This window comes from Lithobates pipiens, unplaced genomic scaffold (genome assembly GCF_037356315.1).
Source record: "Lithobates pipiens isolate NorthernLeopardFrog02 unplaced genomic scaffold, aLitPip1_a1.2 Scaffold_8, whole genome shotgun sequence".
In the NCBI taxonomy this organism is placed as follows: Eukaryota; Metazoa; Chordata; class Amphibia; order Anura; family Ranidae; genus Lithobates; species Lithobates pipiens.
Window position 1 is genome coordinate 393133897 of NW_027507903.1, and position 22804 is coordinate 393156700.

General features: G+C 42.9%; 1 protein-coding gene across 2 annotated transcripts in view; it reads left to right on the top strand.

The window, feature by feature from the left end:
* Positions 1-18377, top strand: part of PCBD2 (pterin-4 alpha-carbinolamine dehydratase 2) — a 342895-nt gene extending 324518 nt beyond the window's left edge. For both annotated transcript variants that reach the window (XM_077473972.1, XM_077473971.1), the window contains 2 exons: positions 5070-5150; positions 18252-18377. In XM_077473972.1, the coding sequence (XP_077330098.1) occupies positions 5070-5137 (68 nt within the window). In that variant the 3' untranslated portion in view covers positions 5138-5150; positions 18252-18377. The remainder of the gene's footprint in view (positions 1-5069; positions 5151-18251) is intronic.
* Positions 18378-22804: the final 4427 nt, after the last annotated feature.

Here is a 22804-nt window from a genome sequence, read left to right on the forward strand (position 1 = left end):
AGCAATGCTGGAAGCACTCATACGTCTTTTTCCCCAAAGACAACCTCTGGATATGACGCTGAGAACGTGCACTGAACTTCTTTGGTCGACCATAGTGAGACCTGTTCTAAGTGGAACCTGTCCTGTTAAACTGTGTATGGTATTGGTCACCATGTTGCTGCTCAGTTTCAGGGTCTTGGCAATCTTCTTATAGCATATGTCATCTTTTTGTAGAGCAGAAATTCTTTTTTTTCAGATCCTCAGAGAGTTCTTTGCCATGAGGTGCCAAGTTGAACTTCCAGTAACAACTATGAGAGAGTGAGAGCGATAACATCAAATTTAATACACCTGCTCCCCATTCACACCTGAGACCTTTTAACGCGTCACACGACACATGGAAGGAAAATGGCTAATTGGGCCTAATTTGGACATTTTCACTTAGGGGTGTACTCACTTTTGTTGCCAGCGGTTTAGAAATGAATGGCTGTGTGTTGAGTTATTTTGAGGGGACAGCTAATTTACACTGTTATACAAGCTGTACACTCACTACTTTACATTTTAGCAAACTGTAATTTCTTCAGTATTGTCACATAAAAAGATATAATAAAATATTTACAAAATGTGAAGGGTGTACTCACTTTTGTGAGATACTGTATATAGCCGTAAACTTGTACTACAAAAATGGATATCAAATTCTCTGCCAGCTCCATGATCCGAAGTGATTAATCTTAATCTAAAACAGGAGGAATTGACATATAAACTTAGGAGAAGTCCTAAACATTTTTTGAAAATTTGGCCACGGTGGCTAGTCTCCAACTTGTCTGAGTAAATAGTTGAGCATACCAAAGCTGAGGAAGGTTAATATTAAGATGGATCTTTGGAGGGGGATAACTGTATATGCATATATATGTCATTAAGGGGGGTAGAATTTCAATTGAATACAAGTGTTAGTTGTATATTGATCTTAACCATATATAGAAAAAAATTAATTATTAAATTTGATGTGATAAAAGGTCTTAAGCAATAGTTAAAATACAAATGCAAATACAATCCTTTTTGTTTTGATTTCTGTCTGTTTTTTTGTCATTGCTGTTTGGTGGGAATGCTTTGTTTTGAGGTTTTTTTTGTTGTAAATTGTAAAATTAAATAAAAATGATTTGATTAAAAAAAAAAACTTATGGACAGATGGCTTTATTCTCATCAAGCTCATTGAGGCAGAATTGTTGAATGATCCAATGCTTGCTAGCTGTCTAGGCCCTGAAACTGCAAAGCAACCCCAAGCAATAACCTTCATAAGAAACTTTACAGTTTGTGCAAGGTTTTCTTGAAATGTTTTATTTGGTTTACTTGACTATTGTTATTGTGGCCAAACAATTTTTTTGCTCCAATGCTCTTTTTTTGACAGCAAAGGATTTTTCCAGACACGCTTCCTATGTAGGTTAAATTTGTGCAGTCTCTTTCTAATTTTAGATGTGTACACTTTAACTGTTGCAAGAGTCAAACCCCATACACACTATCAGATTTTATGCTGATTTTTGTCTTCAGATTTACCAAAACCATGTAGTGCAAGGGCCTGCCTTATTGCATACAAATTGAAACTGCTAAGGTTTGACCTCATATTATATGGTTTTGGTAAATCTGAAGGAAAAAATCAGCAGAAAATCTGATGGTGTGTATGGGGCTGTAGACTTTTTTAGCTTGAAACAATCAGCTTGTGGGTTGAATTTGATGCACTGGCCAGCTCTGGGCAAATTAGCCATTTTTTTATTTGTTTTTTAAATCCACTCCACCTGTAGATTTTTGTTCCTTTCAGTGAAACAATTGCCAAGTAAAATATTTTAAAAAATCTTGTCAGACTCATAGGCAACCAGACCCTTTCTGTGGGACATAGAGAACTTATTTGATTTTGGCATGTCAATAGCAAGGAAAACATAAAGCTCTAGATACCGGAGATTTAAATAAGACTGTTCTGCCTACATACACCCTAAAAAGGTTCTAATCATTGGCACCAAATCTGCATCACCTGATTCTAATTTCAAGGTTTTGACATGGTGGTAAATGTAGGGATATACCGTATATACTCGAGTATAGGCCGACCCAAATATAAGCCGAGGCCCCCAATTTACCCCCAAAAAAACTGGCAAACTTATTGACTCGTGTATAAGCCGAGGGTGAGACATGCCTGTCCATCCCTGTGTGTGTGTCCGTCCCTGTGTGTCCGTCCATCCCTGTGTGTCCGTCCATCCCTGTGTGTGTGTGTGTCCATCCATCCATCCATCCCTGTGTGTGTGTGTGTCCATCCATCCATCCATCCCTGTGTGTGTGTGTGTCCATCCATCCATCCATCCCTGTGTGTGTGTGTCTCCATCCATCCATCCATCCCTGTGTGTGTGTGTCTCCATCCATCCATCCCTGTGTGTGTGTGTCTCCATCCATCCATCCATCCCTGTGTGTGTGTGTCTCCATCCATCCATCCATCCATCCCTGTGTGTGTGTGTCTCCATCCATCCATCCCTGTGTGTGTGTGTCCATGTGTGTGTGTGTGTGTGTGTGTGTGTCCAGCCTACCTGTGTCCCGAGCCTGTGTCCCGAGCCTCCGTCCCGTGCCTTGCCTCCTTGCCTCCGTCCCGTGCCGTGCCTTGCCTCCTTGCCTCCGTCCCGTGCCGTGCCTTGCCTCCTTGCCTCCGTCCCGTGTCGTGCCTTGCCTCCGTCCCGTCCCGTGCCGTGCCTTGCCTTGCCTCCGTCCCGTGCCTTGCCAGGATCGCCGCTCTTCGTCGGCGCCTCGGCGGCCTTTCTAAAATTCAAAAGCCACGCCTCCGCCTTCGCCTGTGATAGGCGGAACACTGAATTTCCCAGCAGCCTGTGTTCCGCCTATCACGGACATCGTCTCATCCTCGTACTACGGACGAGGATGAGACGATGTCCGTGATAGGCGGAACACAGGCTGCTGGGAAATTCAGTGTTCCGCCTATCACAGGCGGAGGCGGAGGCGCGGCTTTCGAATTGTAGTATGTCCGCCGTCTGTCTGCTCGATACGCTGATCGAGCAGTCAGATGGCGATGACTCGAGTATAAGCCGAGGGGGGCACTTTCAGCCTCAAAAAGAGGCTGAAAATCTCGGCTTATACTCGAGTATATACGGTACTTAATTTTTCCAAATTTCCAATCTGCATTCTTATTACTTTGGATTATTAGGACAATTACACCATGTCAATTTTATGTGCCATTTGTTTAAGTAGACCACCTTTATTTGTAGGGACTAATGAATAAATATCAGGTTTGTTTGCCTGTTCAAATATGTTGCTCACTTTTTCCAATGGCTATATACTAATAATGAGGGTATAATAGCCCTGCTGCCCATAAGAGGAGACCATACTACTAAACATCAGAATATTAGCTTAAACACAACATAACCCTGCGTACATGCAAGTGCCTGAAGCTAGAATCAGCATGAGCACGATCAAATTTACATTGCTTCACTGCAATATAACCGCAATCTGGGATCTAATGTTACTATGGAACATTTTTATCTCCTCCTAGATTCCATGTAATTATGGTTATATACAGTTGCAATAATTTATCAACTGGTTGTTTTATCAATGTGGATTTTAATATATGTGTTTATATAATACAAATAAAAATATATTTTTGTACACCCTGTTTTGTCGTGCCTAAAAAGTCCAAGTTCTTTATACACAAATTTTCCTGAAGCTAGAATCAACCACACCTAGGATCCTGGTTGCCTAGAAACATCACCATATTAACATAGACGATGAACAAGAAAAGGCGTTGGCGTCATCGGTGTCCTGGATGGCTAACATCTCAACCCCCACACACCCACAGCTCATCAATATGTCAAAGTTACAATGCTACAAAACTGGATGTGATATACACTACTTTTGAATTGCATCACTTAATCCTTAAGGAGAATGTAGACAAAGTTTTGCTTAAAAAATATATTACATATATTTACATAACATTGACAAACATTCAAATTAATATAAACCGAAATAACTAAAATAGTGTTTTTGATTTAAATGTATATACAGGCAAAGTTGTTATTCTTTGTTTTGGATTGAGTTGGGAAGGGTTACAAACCATGTCAAGTCTTGCTGCTCTCCGGGTGTTCCATTAGAAATCTCCCCTCACTTTCTATTCTATTTTTTCATTGTGTTTTTCTACTGTATGTTAATTTTGATACAATTAAAACTTTAATACTTTTATAATACTCTTGTACAAGTTTGTGTGCCTTCAAAGTTCCATCTTCTCAAGGGGGAAATAGTGTTTTCTTACAATTTTGGGATGTTGGCCTATGCAAGCAGATAATATCCCCTTCAATCATTATATATCTATTCTGAGATCAAGTTTAGCAGACAAGATATGATGGAAAATCTGCAACAGGGAAATCTACAACAAAAGACAAAATTGACAGCGGTTCTAGTGTTCTGCTACTTAACTTCAAACATTTTTCATATCTGTCTGCGTTGCTAGTGTAGAGTTAGTAAGTTGATAACTTGTCATATTTGCTTCTGGTGCAGACAAGAATTTGCTGTGCTGAAGTTTATTTTGCAGACTAATTTTGCCATTGTCATCTACCCGAAAGCCCGTTTTGAACAATCATGGGTAGTTTATGTTCACTCATCTAGGCAAAGGCTACAAAGGGACTGGAGGAAGCACTGAAATGCAAGCAAGGATGAAAATGGCAAAAATAGCATGCTCAAAAAGAAAAGAAAAACTTGGAAATTGTTTATAACAGCAAGCTGCATGTTATCCAGTTAGTGTGTATTTTTAAAAAAGATGGTGAGTGCCTTGTAAATATAATAATGCAGCAAGTCATAAATATAATAAATATAGCTTTAAAGCCTTTCAGCACTGTCTGGGAGATGTATTTATTTTACACTAACCTTCAGCACCGGAGGGCATTTACAGAAAGATTGCATAACTGTATTCACAGTTCAAAATGTCTCTCTTGAGCGCAGTGGAAAAAAACTGTACATGTCACTTCTACAAGCCAAACAGGCAGAAATTCTGCCATTAACAGTGTCTCAATGTTAGCCTAATGTCCGTACTATTTTTGTTTCTTTTTCTATAGGCCTTTGGATTTATGACTCGTGTGGCCCTGCAAGCAGAGAAAATGAATCACCACCCAGAATGGTTTAATGTGTACAACAAGGTAATTCATTACATTTATATTCCATCACCTTAGTGTTAAACCAATGTTGCATTTTTTCAGGGTATCACTTTACTGGGTTTTGTTGCTCAGATGGGAATAAGGCTTCCTGCTAAGACTTGCTATGTTCAGAGTTGCAAGATTCTGTGCTGCCACTCTGAAAGATTATGGCATAGTAATCATTGTCATCTGTCAGGATGGATTTGTCACCTCTGTACTATTAGTATATTTAGTTGTACACTCCAGCACTGGAACAACTTCTAGCAGTAGATACAGTGGCACAGTGTTTTTAAAGATCAGCAAAGCCTCTGCTTCTATAACATTTCAACTCGCCAGTATTTTTACGAGTTGAAATGCTGGGTAGTATCAATTGTCAAAAATACTTGGTGTTTACATTTAGGTGAAGTACAACAAATGTAACACATTATGATTGGTTTACAGTTACAGTATAATGTACTGTTCGCCACCTTAAACCTAGCAGAACTAGCAGTACATGGAGTTAAATACCAGTTAATTTCTTTCTGGAAAAAAAAAATCCCCTTCTGATCAATTTTATACATTAAAAGAAAATGTGTAATTTTTAAAAAGTGGAGTTCTTCCCTATTTTTGATCTTTGGCCACTGGTGTTGCTGATCGCATTACAATGAATATTTTTTTTTTAAAGCCTATAAGATATCTGTAAGCCCTTGTACACACGGTCGGACATTCCAACAACCAAATCCGTCGGATTTTGTCCGAAACTGTTGCTTACACACAGTCGGACAAAGTTGTCAGAAAATCCGATCGTACTTAACGTGATGACGTTATTTCGTTAGGACGGGACTACGTTCAGGCTAGTAGCCTTTGGTCTAGGAATTTGATCTGAGCATGCGTGGCACTTTGTCCGATCGGAATTCTCTACACATGATCGGACAAAGTCCGATCGGATCATGTTGTCGGGAAATTTTATAGCCCAGCTGGAAAACTTGGTCCGTCAGATACTCCGACGGAAACAGTCTGATGGAGCCCACACACTGTCGGATTATCCGACAACACGGTCCTATCGGACATTGTCCATCGGAATGTCCGACCATGTGTACAAGGGCTAAGATGACTATAAATCATAATTTATTTTGTCCCTCCCTGCGGCGAGGTACATCATATCCTGCCACTTATTGGTTCCTGGGATATACATGTCATCAATCCCAGGAGCAGGTGGTATGCATGCTTTCTTCTGGGTTTTCTATTTGATTGACAGGTTGCCATAACGACAGGATGGGAACTTCCTCTGCAGCCGCTATGGCAACCTGCAATGCAACAAGTGCGCCGTTCTTTGTACACAGTGTGCAGGTGCGATTTTTATCAGGACTGCGACATTACGGCGGACACATCGGACACTTTTGACACATTTTTGGGACCATTGGCATTTATAGCGATCAGTGCTTTAAAAATGCACTGATTACTGAAAAAATGTCACTGGCAGGGAAGGGGTTAACACTAACGGGTTAATCAAGGGGTTAACTGTGTTCCCTACTGTAGGGGGAGGGAACAGACCTAGAGGAAGTGATGAATCGTGTTTCCTAGCATGACCTTAAACAAACAATTCATGCTCAAAAACCCTCCAATGTGGCTGAATTAAAACAATTCTGCAAAGAAGAGTTTACTAAAATTTCTCCACAGCGATTTGAAAGACTCATTGCCAGTTATCTCAAACACTGGATTGCAGTTGTTGCAGCCAAGCGTGACACAACCAGTTATTAGGTTTAGGAGGCAATTACTTTTTCACATATGGCCCGGCAGGTTTGGACAGCTTTTTTCCCTTAATTCCCTTAATGAAATTAATTAAATAAATTAAATCATCATTTAATAACTGTATTTTGCATTTACTCTGGTTTTCTTTGTGTAACATTAAAATGTATAGTGTGACAATTATGCAAAAAAAAAATCAGGAAGGGGCAAATAATTTTTTACAGCACTTTTTTATGTGGCGTGTGCGTGTGCGTGTGTGTATGTATATGTGTATATATATATATATATATATATATATATATATATATATATATATATATATATATATATATATATATATATATATATAATGTGTGATAAATAAGGCTCCATGCACACTGGAGCTCATAAACAGCCGTTTCTTTATTGTACATCATTGGACAAAGAGCCTTAAGAATTTACTTAGTGGGTTATAGCTATCTTTAGGTGTTGACACTGGCACACCCAATACAGGAAGTTGACTCCCCTATAAAACCCCTCCTCCTTCCAGTTTTTTTGCCAGTGTCTAAAGGTGAAGATGTGCTCTGAGGAGCTCCAGGAGGGATCCATACTGGATTTAAAAAGCCTCCACAACCGGATCCATCCCGCCACTGCGGCTCCAGGATGGTACCCGGGCCTCGCATAGAAGAATGAAGTTTTGCCTTTAATGCTCCTGGACCCTAGGAATCAGGACTCTTTTTGGTCTTGCTACATTACCTAAAGATGTCCTGAGGGGTGCTATACATGGTCCAAAGGAGTGGAACCCCTATTAAAAGGGCCCCAGTCTTTGAAGGTTTAACCACGCTGCCCGCTGTGATGGGTGAAGTTTGGATCTGACATTATCCTCGCTGCAGGATACTGCTGTAAACAGACAGAGGAAAGCATAGGAACTGCAAAGTTCACCTATAACTTTTTTCAATTATATTGTAAAATGCCTTAAAAACGCCTCTAGAGGGAGTAATAATGTATAGACCCTGTTTAAATCTGTGCTGATACAGCGTGTGTCTCAGCAGCTGGAGGCGGGGGGGGGGGGTCTCCTCTCCCCCTAAATGGGGAAACTGAGTGGATAGGGATACATGTTCTGTTTAAAGAGGCTGATAAATCAGCTGTATAAATCCCCTTCCCCCCTCCCCTACCGCCCCTCTGAAGTGACTCTTGCTAAAGTGCAGGAAAGGGTGTGGCGCATAGACAATCAGGCTCACACCTGAAAAAGCTTAAAGCTGATACTCTGGGAAACAGTGTCTATCACAGCAGCTGAAGAAAGGCTGCCACAGGACACAGAAGCCCTGTGCTTGTGAGGGGTTTACACAGGCATTTGCAGTAAAGGAAAAACGTATTGTTTAGCATTATATCATTCTATGCTACCACTGTTTTTCCTACTATTGTTTAAATAGATAGAACAGTTCTAATGCCATGTACACACGATCGCACTATCCGGCGGACAATCTGCCCGTGTGTGGGCTTCGGCTCACTTTTTCTTCCCAAAAGTCCGGTGGACTCAGAAAGAAGCCTTGACTCAAAATTGTCCAGAAGACAATACACCCATCTGTGTGCTAGTCCGCCGGGCTTTTGAAATGAACGGACTTGCCCACACACGGAGTAAAGTCTGTTCATTTTGAATGTGGCTCCAGGTAGACGGAACTAGCCAAGGAAGTCAATGTCGTCATCCATCGGCAAGATTGACACCTAGCTAGCCCCGTCACCTGGTATGGATTTACTGGGGAACCCCTACGGCAAAAAATGGCGTGGGGGTCCCCCCAAAGTCCATACCAGACCCTTATCCGAGCACGCAGCCTGGCCGGTCAGAAAAGGGGGTGGGGACGAGCGAGCGCCCCCCTCCTGAGCCATACCAGTGCCCTTAAGGAAGGAGGCCCTGCAGCCCCCCCACCCCAAAGCACCTTGTCCCCATGTTGATGAGGACAAGGGCCTCTTCCCGACAACCCTGGCCATTGGTTGTCGGTGTCTGCGGGCGGGGGGGCTTATTGGAATCTGGGAGCCTCCTTTAAGAAGGGGGCCCCCAGATTTTGGCCCCCCACCCTATGTGAATGACTATGGGGTACGATGTACCCCTACCCATTCACCTGGGGGAAAAAAGTGTTAATAAAAAAACACAACACAGTTTTTTCAAGTACTTTATTAGCCAGCTCCGGGGGTCGTCTTCCGTCTTTGGGGGTCTTCTCGCCGGGCTCCTCCGCTATCTTCTGCTCATTTGCCGCTCTTTTGTGAGCGGAGGAGGCCGGCTTTCTTCTTCATCGCCGCCGCCTTCCGGGGGTCTTTTTCCGACTTCAGGGGTCTTCTTCCGTCTTCAGGGGTTTTGTCCCGCTCTTCGGTTCTTCTTGACGGGCCTCCGCTATCTTCTTACAGCTCTTTTACTAGCGCTGGCCCGGTCTTGTCGCTGTCGCCTTCTTCTTCTTCCGGCGGACCTCCGCTGCAAAGTTCAAAGAAGACCTGGAGCCACAAGACTACAAAGCAGAATACTAAGACCTCTTCATGAAGAGGCGTCTCCCCTCACCAAGGTGGGGGGAAGACTTCTACATTTCGCAGAAGTCTGGCAGAGGGAAACCGCAGGACAGATTGGCTCTCTCCACAGTGACTCTAGGATACAAACTAGAGTTTCGGGAGTTTCCACCATCTCATTTTCTGAGATCAAACGTTCCCAAGGATCCAGGGAAACGACAATCTCTGTTTCAAGCATTAGACCGATTATTGACTCAAGGCATAATCGTACAGATCCCCACAGAAGAACAAGGTTTAGGTTTCTATTCAAACCTGTTTCTGGTACCAAAACTGAATGGAGATGTCGGGCCCATTCTGGATCTAAAAAATCTAAATCGGTTCCTAAAAATTTGTTACTTTCGAAAGGAGTCGATCAGGTCAGTGGTCTCCACCCTACAAGGCGGAGACCTTCTGGCGTCCATCGAGATCAGGGACACATATCTGCATGTCCCTATATTTCCCGCTCCCCAAAGGTTTCTGCGATTCTAAGTGGAACAACGGCACTTTCAGTTCTCGGCCTTACTCTTCAGGCTAGCCACAGCACCACGGGTATTCACAAAAATACTGGCCCCACAACTAGCCAGGTTGAGGGCACAGGGCATAACAGCATTGGCGTACCTAGATGATCTATTGTTAATAGACCAGTCAGTGACTCGCTTAAGGCAAAGTGTACGCATTACAACCATTAACCTGGAAAGTCTTGGATCTTGGAAAGGTTGGATCCTCAACCTAGAGAAGTCTTCCTTAAAAGCAGTAAGAAGGCTGGATTACTTAGGCCTGATCATAGATACAGCCCAGAAAAGGGTGTTCTTGCCTCCAGCAAAGATCAGCTCCATACAAGAGCTGAAATGGATGGTCAGGTCAAAAGCAAATCCTTCAATTCGCCTTTGCATGAGGTTGTTAGGAAAGATGGTAGCTTCATTCGAAGCAGTTTCCTATGCCCAGTTCCATTCAAGACTGTTGCGAAACTGAATCCTCTCTGCATGGAACAAGACCAAAGCTTTGGACTTGCCAATGCGGCTGTCCCCAAGAGTGTCTCAAAGCCTCAGTTGGTGGTTACGAAGCCAGAATTTGATGAAGGGGAAATCCTTCAGACCAATAATCTGGAAAGTATTAACGACAGATGCCAGCCTCTCAGGCTGGGGAGCTGTACTAGAGGAAACAACTGTCCAGGGACATTGGTCAAAATTTGAAAGAGCCCTGCCCATCAACATCCTAGAGATTCGGGCAGTGTTTCTGGCTCTGAAATCCTGGACCTCCAAGTTAAAGAATTGTCCACTCCGGATTTCAATCCAACAATGCCACGGCTGTGGCCTATTTCAATCATCAAGGGGGCACCAAGAGTCTCTCAGCTCAGAGAGAGGTGAACCATATCCTAACTTGGGCAGAAAGGAATATCCCATCCCTATCGGCAGTTTGCATTCCAGGAGTAGAAAATTTGGCAGGCGGACTATCTAAGTCCCCAGCAGTTATCCCCAGGGGAATGGTCTCTTCACCCTGAAGTGTTTCGGGCAGCTTGCCAAAGATGGGGGACTCCGGACATAGATCTTCTAGCATCCAGATTCAACATGAAGTTAGTCAACTTTGTGTCCAGAACAAGGGTCCACTTGCATACGGAACAGATGCACTGGTAACCCTGTGGAATCAGTTTTCAGTGATCTACGCTTTTCCCCTGATTCAGTTGCTGCCTTGACTTCTTTGCAGGATCAAGCTGGAAAGAATGCCGGTAATTCTGGTAGCACCAGCATAGCCCAGAAGGTCATGGTATGCAGAGATTGTAAAAATGGCAGTGAAAGGTCCTTGGCCTCTCCCACTAAGGCCAGACCTGCTATCACAGGGGCCGATATTCCATCCAACTTTACGATTGCTAAATTTAATGGCTTGGCTATGGAAACCCACATTCTGAAGAAGCGTGGGCTTTCGAGGTCTGTTATCTCAACTTTAATCAATGCAAGGAAACCAGTTTCCAGAGCTTGTATATTTTATAGAGTTTGGAAAGTTTGTGTTTCCTGGTGTGATATATTATAGGCAGAATCATTTCTGCAATTGGGTGTAGAGATGAAGTTGGCCCTAAATACTATTAAGGGCCAAGTCCCAGCCTTATCGGTTTTATGCTATGCATTCTTTAGTCTGGGGTTTTATGCAAGGGGTAATGCTGATTAATCCGCCAGTTAAATCATCTTTAACCCCTTGGGACTTGAATTTAGTTTTGTCATTGTTACAAAAACAGCCATTTGAACCATTACAGCATATTCCCTTAGTCCTTCTGACTAGGAAGCTGATATGTTTGGTTGCTATATCCTCAGCAAGGAGGGTTTCAGAATTGGCTGCTCTTTCTTGTAAAGAGCCATATTTGATTATTCACAAGGACAGAGTGGTGTTACGCCATCGTCAAGGCTTTTTGCAAAAAGTGGTTTCAGGCTCTCATCTGAATGAAGATATTGTCCTGCCATCGTTTTTCCCAAAAGCATGTTCCAGGAAAGAAAAATCACTACATTGTCTTGATGTAGTGAGAGCAGTGAAAATCTATTTAAAGAAAACTGCTCAGATTCATAAGACTGATGTCTTATTTATTCTGCCAGAAGGTCCTAAAAAAGGACATTTGCTAAGTGGATTCGGAAAGTTATAATTCAAACTTATGATTTAAGGGGTAAGATTCCCCCTTAAGGCGAACTCGATCTGCAAGGCCGCAACTTGGTCTTTGGTCCATACATTCACAAAATTTTACCAAGTGGATGTAAGAAGGAATGAAGATATCTATATATGTATACACTATCTCACAAAAGTGAGTACACCCCTACCATTTTTGTAAATATTTTATTATATCTTTTCATGTGAAAACACAGAAGAAATGACACTTTGCTATAAAGTAGTGAGTGTACAGCTGTAAGATTGCAAAGACCCTGAAACTGAGCAGTAGCACGGTGGCCAAGACCATACAGTGGTTTAACAGGACAGGATCCACTCAGAACAGGCCTTGCCATGGTCGACCAAAGAAGGTGAGTGCACGTGCTCAGCATCATATCCAAAGGTTATCTTTGGGAAATAGACATATGAGTGTTGTCAGCATTGCTGCAGAGGATGAGGGGTCATCCTGTCAGTGCTCAGACCATACGCCGCACACATTGGTCTGCATGGTTGTCGTCCCAGAAGGAAGCCTCTTCTAAAGATGATGCACAAGAAAGCCTGCAAATAGTTTGCTGAAGACAAGCAGACTAAGGATATGGATTGCTGGAACCATGTCCTGTGGTCTGATGAGAACAAGATAAACGTATTTGGTTCAGATGGTGTCAAGCGTGTGTGGCGGCAACCAGGAGTACAAAGACAAGTGTGTCTTGCCTTCAGTCAGGCATGGTGGTGGGAGTATTATGGTCTGGGGCTGCATGAGTTCTGCCAGTCCTGGGGAGCTACAGCTCATTGAGGGAACCATGAATGCCAACATGTACTGTGACATACTGAAGCAGAGCATGATCCCCACTCTTCGGAGACTGGGCCAAAGGGCAGTATTCAAACATTATACCAACCCGAAACACACCTCCAAGACGACCACTGCCTTGCTATAGAAGCTGAGAGTAAAGGTGATGGACTGGCCAAGCATGTCTCCAGACCTAAACCCAATTGAGCATCTGTGGGGCATCCTCAAACTGAAGGTGGAGGAGTGCAAGCTCTCTAACATACACCAGCTCCGTGATGTCATCATGGAGGAGTGGAAATGGACTTCACTGGCAACCTTTGAAGCTCTGGTGAGCTCCATGCCCAAAAGGGTTAAGGCAGTGCTAGAAAATAATTGTGGCCACACAAAATATTGACACTTTGTTGCCACCAGTTTTGACATTAATGGCTGTGTTTTGTTATTTTGAGGGGACAACAAAGTTACACTTATACAAGCTGTACACTCACTACTTTATAGCAAAGTGTCATTTCTTCAGTGTTTTCACATGAAAAGATATAAAAAAAAAATTACAAAAATGTGAGAGGTGTACTCACGTTTTGTGAAATGCTGTATATATACTTTGATAATGGCTTACAGCTAGTGAAAACTCAAAATTCAATATTGTGAAAAAGTTAAATTTTGAAGACTCATTGTGTTGCACTGTAATCAGCTAATTAACTAAAAACACCTGTAAAGGTTTCCTGAGCCCTTAAATGGCCTATCTAGTCTAGTTCAGTAGAATACACAAACATGGGGAAAACTGCTGATTTGACAGTTGTCCAGAAGACAGTTATTGACACCCTCCACAAAGAGGGTAAGTCAGAAAATGTCATTGCTAAAGAAGCTGGCTGTTCATAGTGCTGTATTTAAGTATATTAATGGAAACAGGAATGGAAGGAAAAAGTGCGGTCGAAAAAGGTGCACAAGCAACAGGGATAACTGCAGCCTTGAGAGGATTGTGAAGCAAAGGCCATTCATGAATTTGGGGGAGATTCACAAGGAGTGGACTATGGCTGGTGTCAGTGCCTCAAGAGTCACCACACGCAGACATATCCAGGACATGGGCTACAACTGTTGCATCTCTTGTGTCAAGCCAGGGCTAAGGAGAAAAAGGACTGGACTGTTGCTCAGTGGTCCAAAGTCTTCTTTTTGGAAGAAAGTAAATTTTGCATTTAATTTGGAAATCAAGCTCCCAGAGCCTGGAGAAAGAGTGCCACAGAATCCAAGTTGCAGGAGGTCCAATGGGAAGTTTCCACAGTCAGTGATGATTTGGGGAGCCATGTCATGGTACACTGTGTTTTATCAAGTACAAAAGCAGTGCAGCCCTCTATCAGAAAATTCTAGAGCACTTCATGCTTCCCTCTGCTGAGCAGATTTATGGAGATACGAATATTATTTTCCAGTATGACTTGGCACTTGCCCACACCTGGTTTAATGATCATGGTATCACTGTGCTTGATTGGCCAGCAAAGCCAATGATGCTAACAAGGAGAAGGCTTCTATCAAAGCAACCTAGGCTTCCATAACACCTCAGCAGTGCCACAGGTTGATCGTCCCCATGTCACGCCACACTGATGAAGTAATTCATGCAAAGAAGCCCCAACCAAGTGCTGAGTGCATGCTATACGGCACATGAACATACTTTTCAGTAAGCCAACATTTCTGTATTAAAAATCCTTTTTTTTATTGGTCTTATCTAATAATCAAATTTTCTGAGATACTGAATTTTGGGTTTTCACTAGCTGTAAGTAATCATAATCATCAAAATTAAAAGAAAGAAATGCTTGAAATATCACTCTGTGTGTAATAAATCTATATAATATATGAGTTTCACTTTTTGAATTACTGAAATAAACTAACTTTTTGATGATTTTTGAGATGCATCTGTGTTTGTATGTGTATATATGTGTGTGTGTATATGTGTGTATATATATGTATGTATGTGTGTGTGTGTATATGTATATATATATATATATATATATATATATATATATATATATATATATATATATATATATATTATGTATAGGTGTGTGTGTGTGTGTGTATGTGTATATATATATATATATATATATATATATATATATATATATATATATATATATATATACAGTGGTGTGAAAAAGTGTTTGCCCCCTTCCTCATTTCCTGTTCCTTTGCATGTTTGTCACACTTAAGTGTTTCGGAACATCAAACCAATTTAAACAATAGTCAAGGACAACACAAGTAAACACAAAATGCAATTTGTAAATTAAGGTGTTTATTATTAAAGGTGAAAAAAATCCAAACCATCATGGCCCTGTGTGAAAAAGTGATTGCCCCCTAAACCTAATAACTGGTTGGGCCACCCTTAGCAGCAACAACTGCAACCAAGCGTTTGCGATAACGTGCAATGAGGCTTTTACAGCGTCCTGGAGGAATTTTGGCCCACTCATCTTTGCAGAATTGTCCTAATTCAGTTACATTAGAGGGTTTTCGAGCATGAACGGCCTTTTTAAGGTCACACCACAACATCTCAATAGGATTCAGGTCAGGACTTTGGCTAGGCCACTCCAAAGTCTTCATTTTGTTTTTCTTCAGCCATTCGGTGGTGGACTTGCTGGTGTGTTTAGGATCATTGTCCTGCTGCAGAACCCAAGTTCGTTTCAGCTTGAGTACACGAACAGATGGTCGGACATTTTCCTTCAGGATCTCTTGGTAGACAGCAGAATTCATAGTTCCCTTTATCACGGCAAGTCTTCCAGGTCCTGAAGCAGCAAAACAGCCCCAGACCATCACACTACCACCACCATATTTTACGGTTGGTATAATGTTCTTTTTATGAAATGCAGTGTTCCTTCTACGCCAGATATACTTGGACACACACCTTCCAAAGAGTTCCACTTTTGTCTCATCGGTCCACAGAATGTTGTCCCAAAAGTCTTGGGGATCATCAAGATGTGTTGTGGAGAAATTGAGACGAGCTTTGATGTTCTTTTTGCTCAGCAGTGGTTTTCTCCTTGGAACTCTGCCATGCAGGCCATTTTTGCCCAGTCTTTTCCTGATGGTGGAGACATGAACACTGACCTTAACTGAGGCAAGTGAGGCCTGCAGTTCCTTGGACGTTGTTGTGGGGTCTTTTGTGACCTCTTGGATGAGTCGTCGCTGCGCTCTTGGGGTAATTTTGGGTGGCCGGCCACTCCTGGGAAGGTTCACCACTGTTCCATGTCTTCGCCATTTGTGGATAATGGCTCTCACTGTGGTTCGCTGGATTCCCAAAGCTTTGGAAATGGCTTTATAACCCTTTCCAGACTGATAGATCTCAATTACTTTCTTTCTCAATTGTTCCTGAATTTCTTTGGGTCTCGGCATGATGTGTAGCTTTTATGCTGGGTTCACACCGCTGCGGGGGGAGAACCGGATGTGATTCGCACAGCAAATCACATCCGATCTCCGTAGCGCTGCGAGTTCAGCCATACAGATAGTATGGCTGAACTCGCAGCGGTCCCGCAGCAAACTCGCACGGGACCCTTTTTTGGGTCCGCAACGGAATCTGATTGCATGGGGGTTCACACCATGCGATCCGATTCCTGTGCGAGTCGGCAGATCGCACTGCGATATGCCGACGGATCTGGGGGTGTCATTAACATAACATTGACACCCCCAGCCGTCCGCATAGGGCAGTGTGAACTGCCGGCGGGAGGTATGCGATGCGGGAAAACGCCGCGGATTCGCGGCGTTCCCGCATCGCAGCAATGTGAACCTAGCCTTAAGGATCTTCTGGTGGACCTTACTGTGTCAAGCAGCTCCTATTTAAGTGATGCCTTGATTGTGAACAGGTGTGGCAATAATCAGGCCTGGGTGTGGCTAGAGAAATTGAACTCAGGTGTGGACAACCACAGTTATAGTATGTTTTAACAAGGGGGGCAATCACTTTTTCACACAGGGCCATGATGGTTTGGATTTTTTTTCACCTTTAATAATAAACACCTTCATTTACAAATTGCATTTTGTGTTTACTTGTGTTGTCCTTGACTATTGTTTAAATTGGTTTGATGTTCCGAAACACTTAAGTGTGACAAACATGCAAAGGAACAGGAAATGAGGAAGGGGGCAAACACTTTTTCACACCACTGTATACATATTTGCACACACGCTGTGGTGGAAGGGGGCACTGACACACAATTGCTCACAAATGGGGAAAATAACAAGACGTGACACAGGCATAAAAGCAAATCCTGCTTCATATTACCAAAGGGGACATAAGGTATTTGTTATTAGGAGCAACATGTTCCTTATATCGTATCTGCACCAGACCTGGCATAGAGAGCAGCAGAGCTGGAGCTGCTTGCCCTGGCTCCCTGGAAAAGAGTAAAGCGGTAAGCTTTGCATTTGCCAAAGGTAGTAGCCAGGCATATAGGCAGGGAAATGAGCTTCTGTTGCCTATATGCAGACTCTACCCAAGTGGTGTGTTCACTGCATAGGCAGAGAGAGCCATATGCGTTTTCTTCCAGGTTACCAGCAGACAGATCACATCCCATACACCAGTTTTTTCTATATTGCAAACTGTCATGATACCTTTGTTATGAGGCGTTGAATCTGCAGTTCATATGTCACTCAGAAATAAAAAATGTCACAGATAGACCAGTGACCATCACAGTAATGTACTGAGAGCTTTAGATATTGCAACTATAATGCCGTGTACACACGATCGAAATTCTCGTTGGAAAAAGCTCTGATGGTTTTCCCGATGGAATTCCGTTCAAGCTGTTTTGCCTACACACAGTCACACCAAATTCCGATAGTTTAGAACGCGGTGACATACAACACCTACGACGGGACTAGAAAAAGGAAGTTGTATAGCCAGTAGCCAATAGCTTCCGTCTCGTAGTTGAATCTGAGCATGCGTGATTTTTTGGCGTGTCGGAATTGCATACACATGATCGGAATTTCTGATAGAAAGTTTTTACGTCTGGAAATGCTATCAATTTTTGGCTGGCATAAATTCAGACAGCTAAATTCCGATGGAGCATACACATGGTCACATTTTACGATGAAAATCTCTCATCTGTCTTTTTCTGGCTGGAATTCCGATTGTGTGTACGCGGCATTAGAGGGCACCCTGAGATCAAAAGGTGATAAAAACAAAAGGCCAAAGCAAAGGATGTTCATTTAGAAAAGAAAATGTTTACTTAGCTTAGTAAATGAAAGGGAAATAGGTAAAACTAAGTCAACCAATCAAATGCAAAAAATAAAATATAAAATAAAATAAAAAATTAGAGAGGATATTTGTTTGTATATGATTGGATGAATACATACATTCCAGCTTTGTATCATCTTTTAAGCTAAGGGAACTTGTTCTACTCCTTCAATAAATCAATCCCAATGTGTTTTTAACTGCTATGTTATACATAAATACTGATTCAGATTTGTGTGCTTTATTCATACAGGTTCAGATAACTCTGACTACTCATGACTGTGGAAAGTTGACCAAAAAAGATGTGAAGCTTGCTCAGTTTATCGAAAAAGCTGTAACTTATTAACTAACAATAAACTGTGTTTTTTCAATCTTGAAATAGAGTTGTATTTTATCCAAGATTCTTGACAAAATGTGAACAGGATTTATAGGTTACGTTCTCTGTCCAAACAGCTAAAATTATTTTCCTGGTGCCTCCATGGCAGCATACCTGTGATAAGCTCCGCCCCCGGAGTCCTCCCCTCAGGATAGTTAATAGCTTATAAAAATGACAACCATACCCCCTTAGCATTCTCCTTTTTTTCCTCATACCTGATGGACAATGTCTGTATGTGAGCTTACCTCTACCTTGGGCAGCTTCCGTCTGGGTTCTGGCCTCTGCCAGATGCAGTCCCCTGTCTTGGATTGCTAACAGCACTTATAAGAGGGGAGCCCCTTCTGAGGGTCCTTTGGGGCAGCAGCCACTTCCTAAGTTGGAGTAACAGTACTGCGTGCAGGAAAAGCTAAAATTCTGTGGGGCAGGTAGGGGCTCGCTTTGAGCCTTTTCTTTCTAAATTTCCTTTCATGCTAGTCATATTTCTGGCTGCTTTGCTTAGTTTAGACTTCCCTGGGGTTTTTTTGGCAAGCGCTAGGGTGCGCACCGCCGTAGGAGGAAGGGTTTATGCTTTCCTTTTGTCAGTGTGGCGGAAGGCGCAGCGCGGCCATTCTGCGCATTCGCGGGTGTCCGATGCGCTCGGCCCCATTTTAGTTAAGGGCAGAGTTTAGTTTTGTTTGTCATTCGGTGGCAGAGGGCGGAGCTGAGGAGGGGGCGGGAGGATTCTCCTCCCCCTTCTCCTATTAAAGCACTAATGGCTCAGTAGGAGGCAGGCTCTGTCAGCAGCAGGTCCTACCTCGGGAGTGCTCCTATGCCTGTATTGAAGATCGCTCTAGTACGTAAAAAAAAAAAAAAAAAAGATGGAGAGTGGGGGAGGAACTTGAGTATAGTATTGGCTTTATGTAGTCTTATATACATTGTACCTAGGTCTTGTTCTGGGATAGTCTTATGCACTGTGGGGTTTGCTATTTTCTATTAAAAAAAAGGGGGGGGGGGTGGGGGTTAAAATTATGGATATAAGGGATACTTTTTTTTTTTAAGGCTTTTTAAAAAAAATAAAAAAAAAGATATATATATATATATATATATATATATATATATATATATATATATATATATATATATATATATATATATTATTGTAGTTTAGTCTTCATCAGGTTTTATGTGCTTTCTTTAGTATCCTGTCCAGTCGCCTTTCTGCCCTTGCCTGCCCTTACAATTATGAGTCAGCTGCTGCTAGATCAAGACCCTCGCTTTCTTAGGTAAGGGCACGTACCTTAAGTATTTTTCTCTTTTTCTTTTTTTTCCAGACTAAAAGAGTGCCTTGCGCTGTTACTCTAATTTCAGCCCTATACACCAGCCACTCAACTAGCTCTCACCATCATTCTATGGAAAGATCAATGCCCAAAAGGCATCGTTCAGCTAGCCCTCCCAGATGGGGAAAAAGGGAATGTAGGGTGTGTGGTGCACCCCCGATGACAGATAAACTGATCTGTAAAGACTGTTTTCAATTTTACGTGGATCACGAAAAGGCAGAGGTTACAGATTTGCAAGTTACAGATTTGATAAAAAGAGTGGTTAGACTAGTTAGCTGAGCTAATTCATTCAAATCCCTCTCTGCAGGACACGCTTAGGGGTCAGGCACACACTTCAGAAATAACTACCCCGGGCCAGTCAACCACGTGCCCGGCAAGCGCCTCTTCAACCCCGCCTCCCCTATCAACAGGGGACAGAGCTGACTCAGAGGATTCCACAGATTAATCAGAACCCTCGGGCTTTAATTTTTCGTTAGTACAACCATTTGTCTCGGCGGTTAAGCAAGCCATCGGTTGGGAGGAGGTGGAAGAGCCACTTAAAAAGGCAATGTCTTTTTTTCCATTCCTAAAAAGAAATTTATTTTTTTCCCTTTTTAGAAGAATTAAAGGATCTAATAGAAGGGGAATAGAGAAGGACGGACAAATGCTTCTCTATAAATAGACTCCAAAAATTGTACCCTCTAGCTGAGTCGGACGCAGCCTTCCTGGACACTCTTCCGGTAGTCGATGCGGCAGTGGTGCATTTAGCCAAAAACATCACCCTACTTATGGAGGATTTGGCCTCCTTTAAAGACCCTCTGGATAGGTGTATAGATTCAGACTTAGAAAAAGCCTACCAGTTAGCTGGAGGAGCCTGCAGGCTGGCTGTAGTTTTAGCCTCAGTGTCTAATGCCGTAAAAGTTTGGACAGAAAACATTGAAGTAGCCATTCAGGAGGATGTAACGAAAGACAACATTATAAATGCTTTAGAGGAGCTCAAACTGTCAGCGGATTTCATTGGAGAAGCCGCAATAGATTCCATGAGATATTCTGCCAGAGCAATGTTACACGCAATCATGGCCAAGCAAGCACTATGGCTAAAACCATGGGCAGCCGACGCAGCGTCGAAACAAAACTGGTGCAAAATCCCTTTTGATGGACAGGCGCTCTTTGGAGAAAGACTGGAAAAGGCAATCTCGAGAGTGACAGAAGGGAAATCGGGGTTACTTCCCCAGGATGGGAGGGTGATGCGCTCTCGGGTGGTATAGATAAAATTCCAAGCATCCAGAAACAAGAACTTCACCAACTTCCGACAAAGCAGAGAACCCAAAAAGAATTGGAGGAGTACTCAGGCCATGTTTTTGAAGACAAACAAACAGAGAAGCCTCTCCAATACCCAGGAGGGGATGAAGTCCTTTTGACAAGAGGCCACTCCAACCAGTAGGGGCCAGGTTGAAGGAGTTTGCGAAGGTATGGGCCAATCGCTGCAAAGACCCGTGGGTGATTTCTACAGTCCATTTCGCCCATTTTTGGACGTTCCAAGATCTTCCCCCACAAGACTTGTTCATTCTAACAAAAAGGCCAACTTCACCTCAGAAAGAGGAAGCTCTGCAAAAGTACCTTCACAGTCTATTAGTACAGCAAGCAGTTATACCGGCCCCTCCCACCGAGAGATTCACGGGATTCTATTTTCCTCTCTTCCTCATCCCCAAAAAGAGTGGAGAATGGAGGCCAGTGGTGGATCTGAAGAAGTTAAATCATTTTATACATCTGGACTCTTTCAAGATGGAATCCTTACAGACGATCATCCAGATGGTCCAACCAGGAGACTGGATGATCTTGGTAGACTTACAAGATGCTTATTTCCATGTTCCCATTTTACCAGCTTTCCAAAGATTTTTGAGAGTGGCAGTAGGTCCAACACATCTTCAGTTTCAATGCCTTCCTTTTGGCCTATGCACATCACCAAGGATATTCTGGAAAGTTCTAATCGCAGTTCTGGCACCTCAGAGAAAAGAGCTTTCGAGTATTTAACTTTTTGGACGACATTCTACTGATAGCGTCCAATCCAGCCCAACTACTGGCTCACAAAGAGATTCTTCTGATCACCCTGAGAGAGTTTGGATGGTTAGTAAATACAGAGAAGAGCTTCCTAACCCCAGCTCAGGTAATGGTTTACCTTGGGGCTCTATTCAACACCAAGGCCGGTACACTGCACCTCCCTCCCCAGAAGATGATGGCGATTGTTCAGAACATGGACCACGTAAGAACTCTCTCTCAACTGTCAGCACTGAATTGCTTGAGTCTAATCGGGACCATGGCAGCTTGCATTCCGATGTTACCCTGGGCTCATCAGCATCTGAGAACTTTTCAATGGGGCTTTTTGACACAGTGGAGGAGGAAGTCACTATGTCAGAGAATAACAATCTCGGCTTCCATGAGGAGGGGTCTCCTTTGGTGGTCGAAAGAAGACCTAATTTCAAAGCCTCATCTCCTGTAATGCCCTTACTGGACCATTCTTACCACTGACGCAAGTTCAAAAGGGTGGGGAGCACACTGCGATCACCTGGCATTACAAGGGAGATGGGATGTCCCCACGGAGGGGGTTGTCTCCAATGTCTTGGAGCTGTGAGCGGTCTATTTAGCTCTGGTGAGTCTGAAGGAACATCTACGGCAGAAACAAGTTCTAGTGCGTCTGTACAACAGAGCAGCAGTGTTGTATATACAACGGTGGGGGGGGGCGGGGGGGGCACAGCATAACTTTATTAAGAGAAGTAGAACCCATTATGTTATGGGCGGAGAGGAATCTGTTGGATTTAAAGGCAGTTTACCTTCCGGGCCGTTTGAATCAGCAGGTGGATCAACTATCCCATTTTTTTCCAGACAGCAACGTATGGGCATTGCACCCATAAGTGTTCAGTTGGATCATGAGTCTGCAGAAGCCTCTAGAAATAGACCTCTCGCAGGGGAAATTTGTGCACCCAGCTCCACACAAGCTGAACCTACATGTTTGGATCTTCAACGGGAGAAGTTCCAGTCTTTAGGATGTTCAGCGGGTGTGATTTCTACTCTTCTAAAAGCTAGGAAACCCTCCACGAACTTCATGTATTCTAAAATCTGGAATAAATTCAAAAT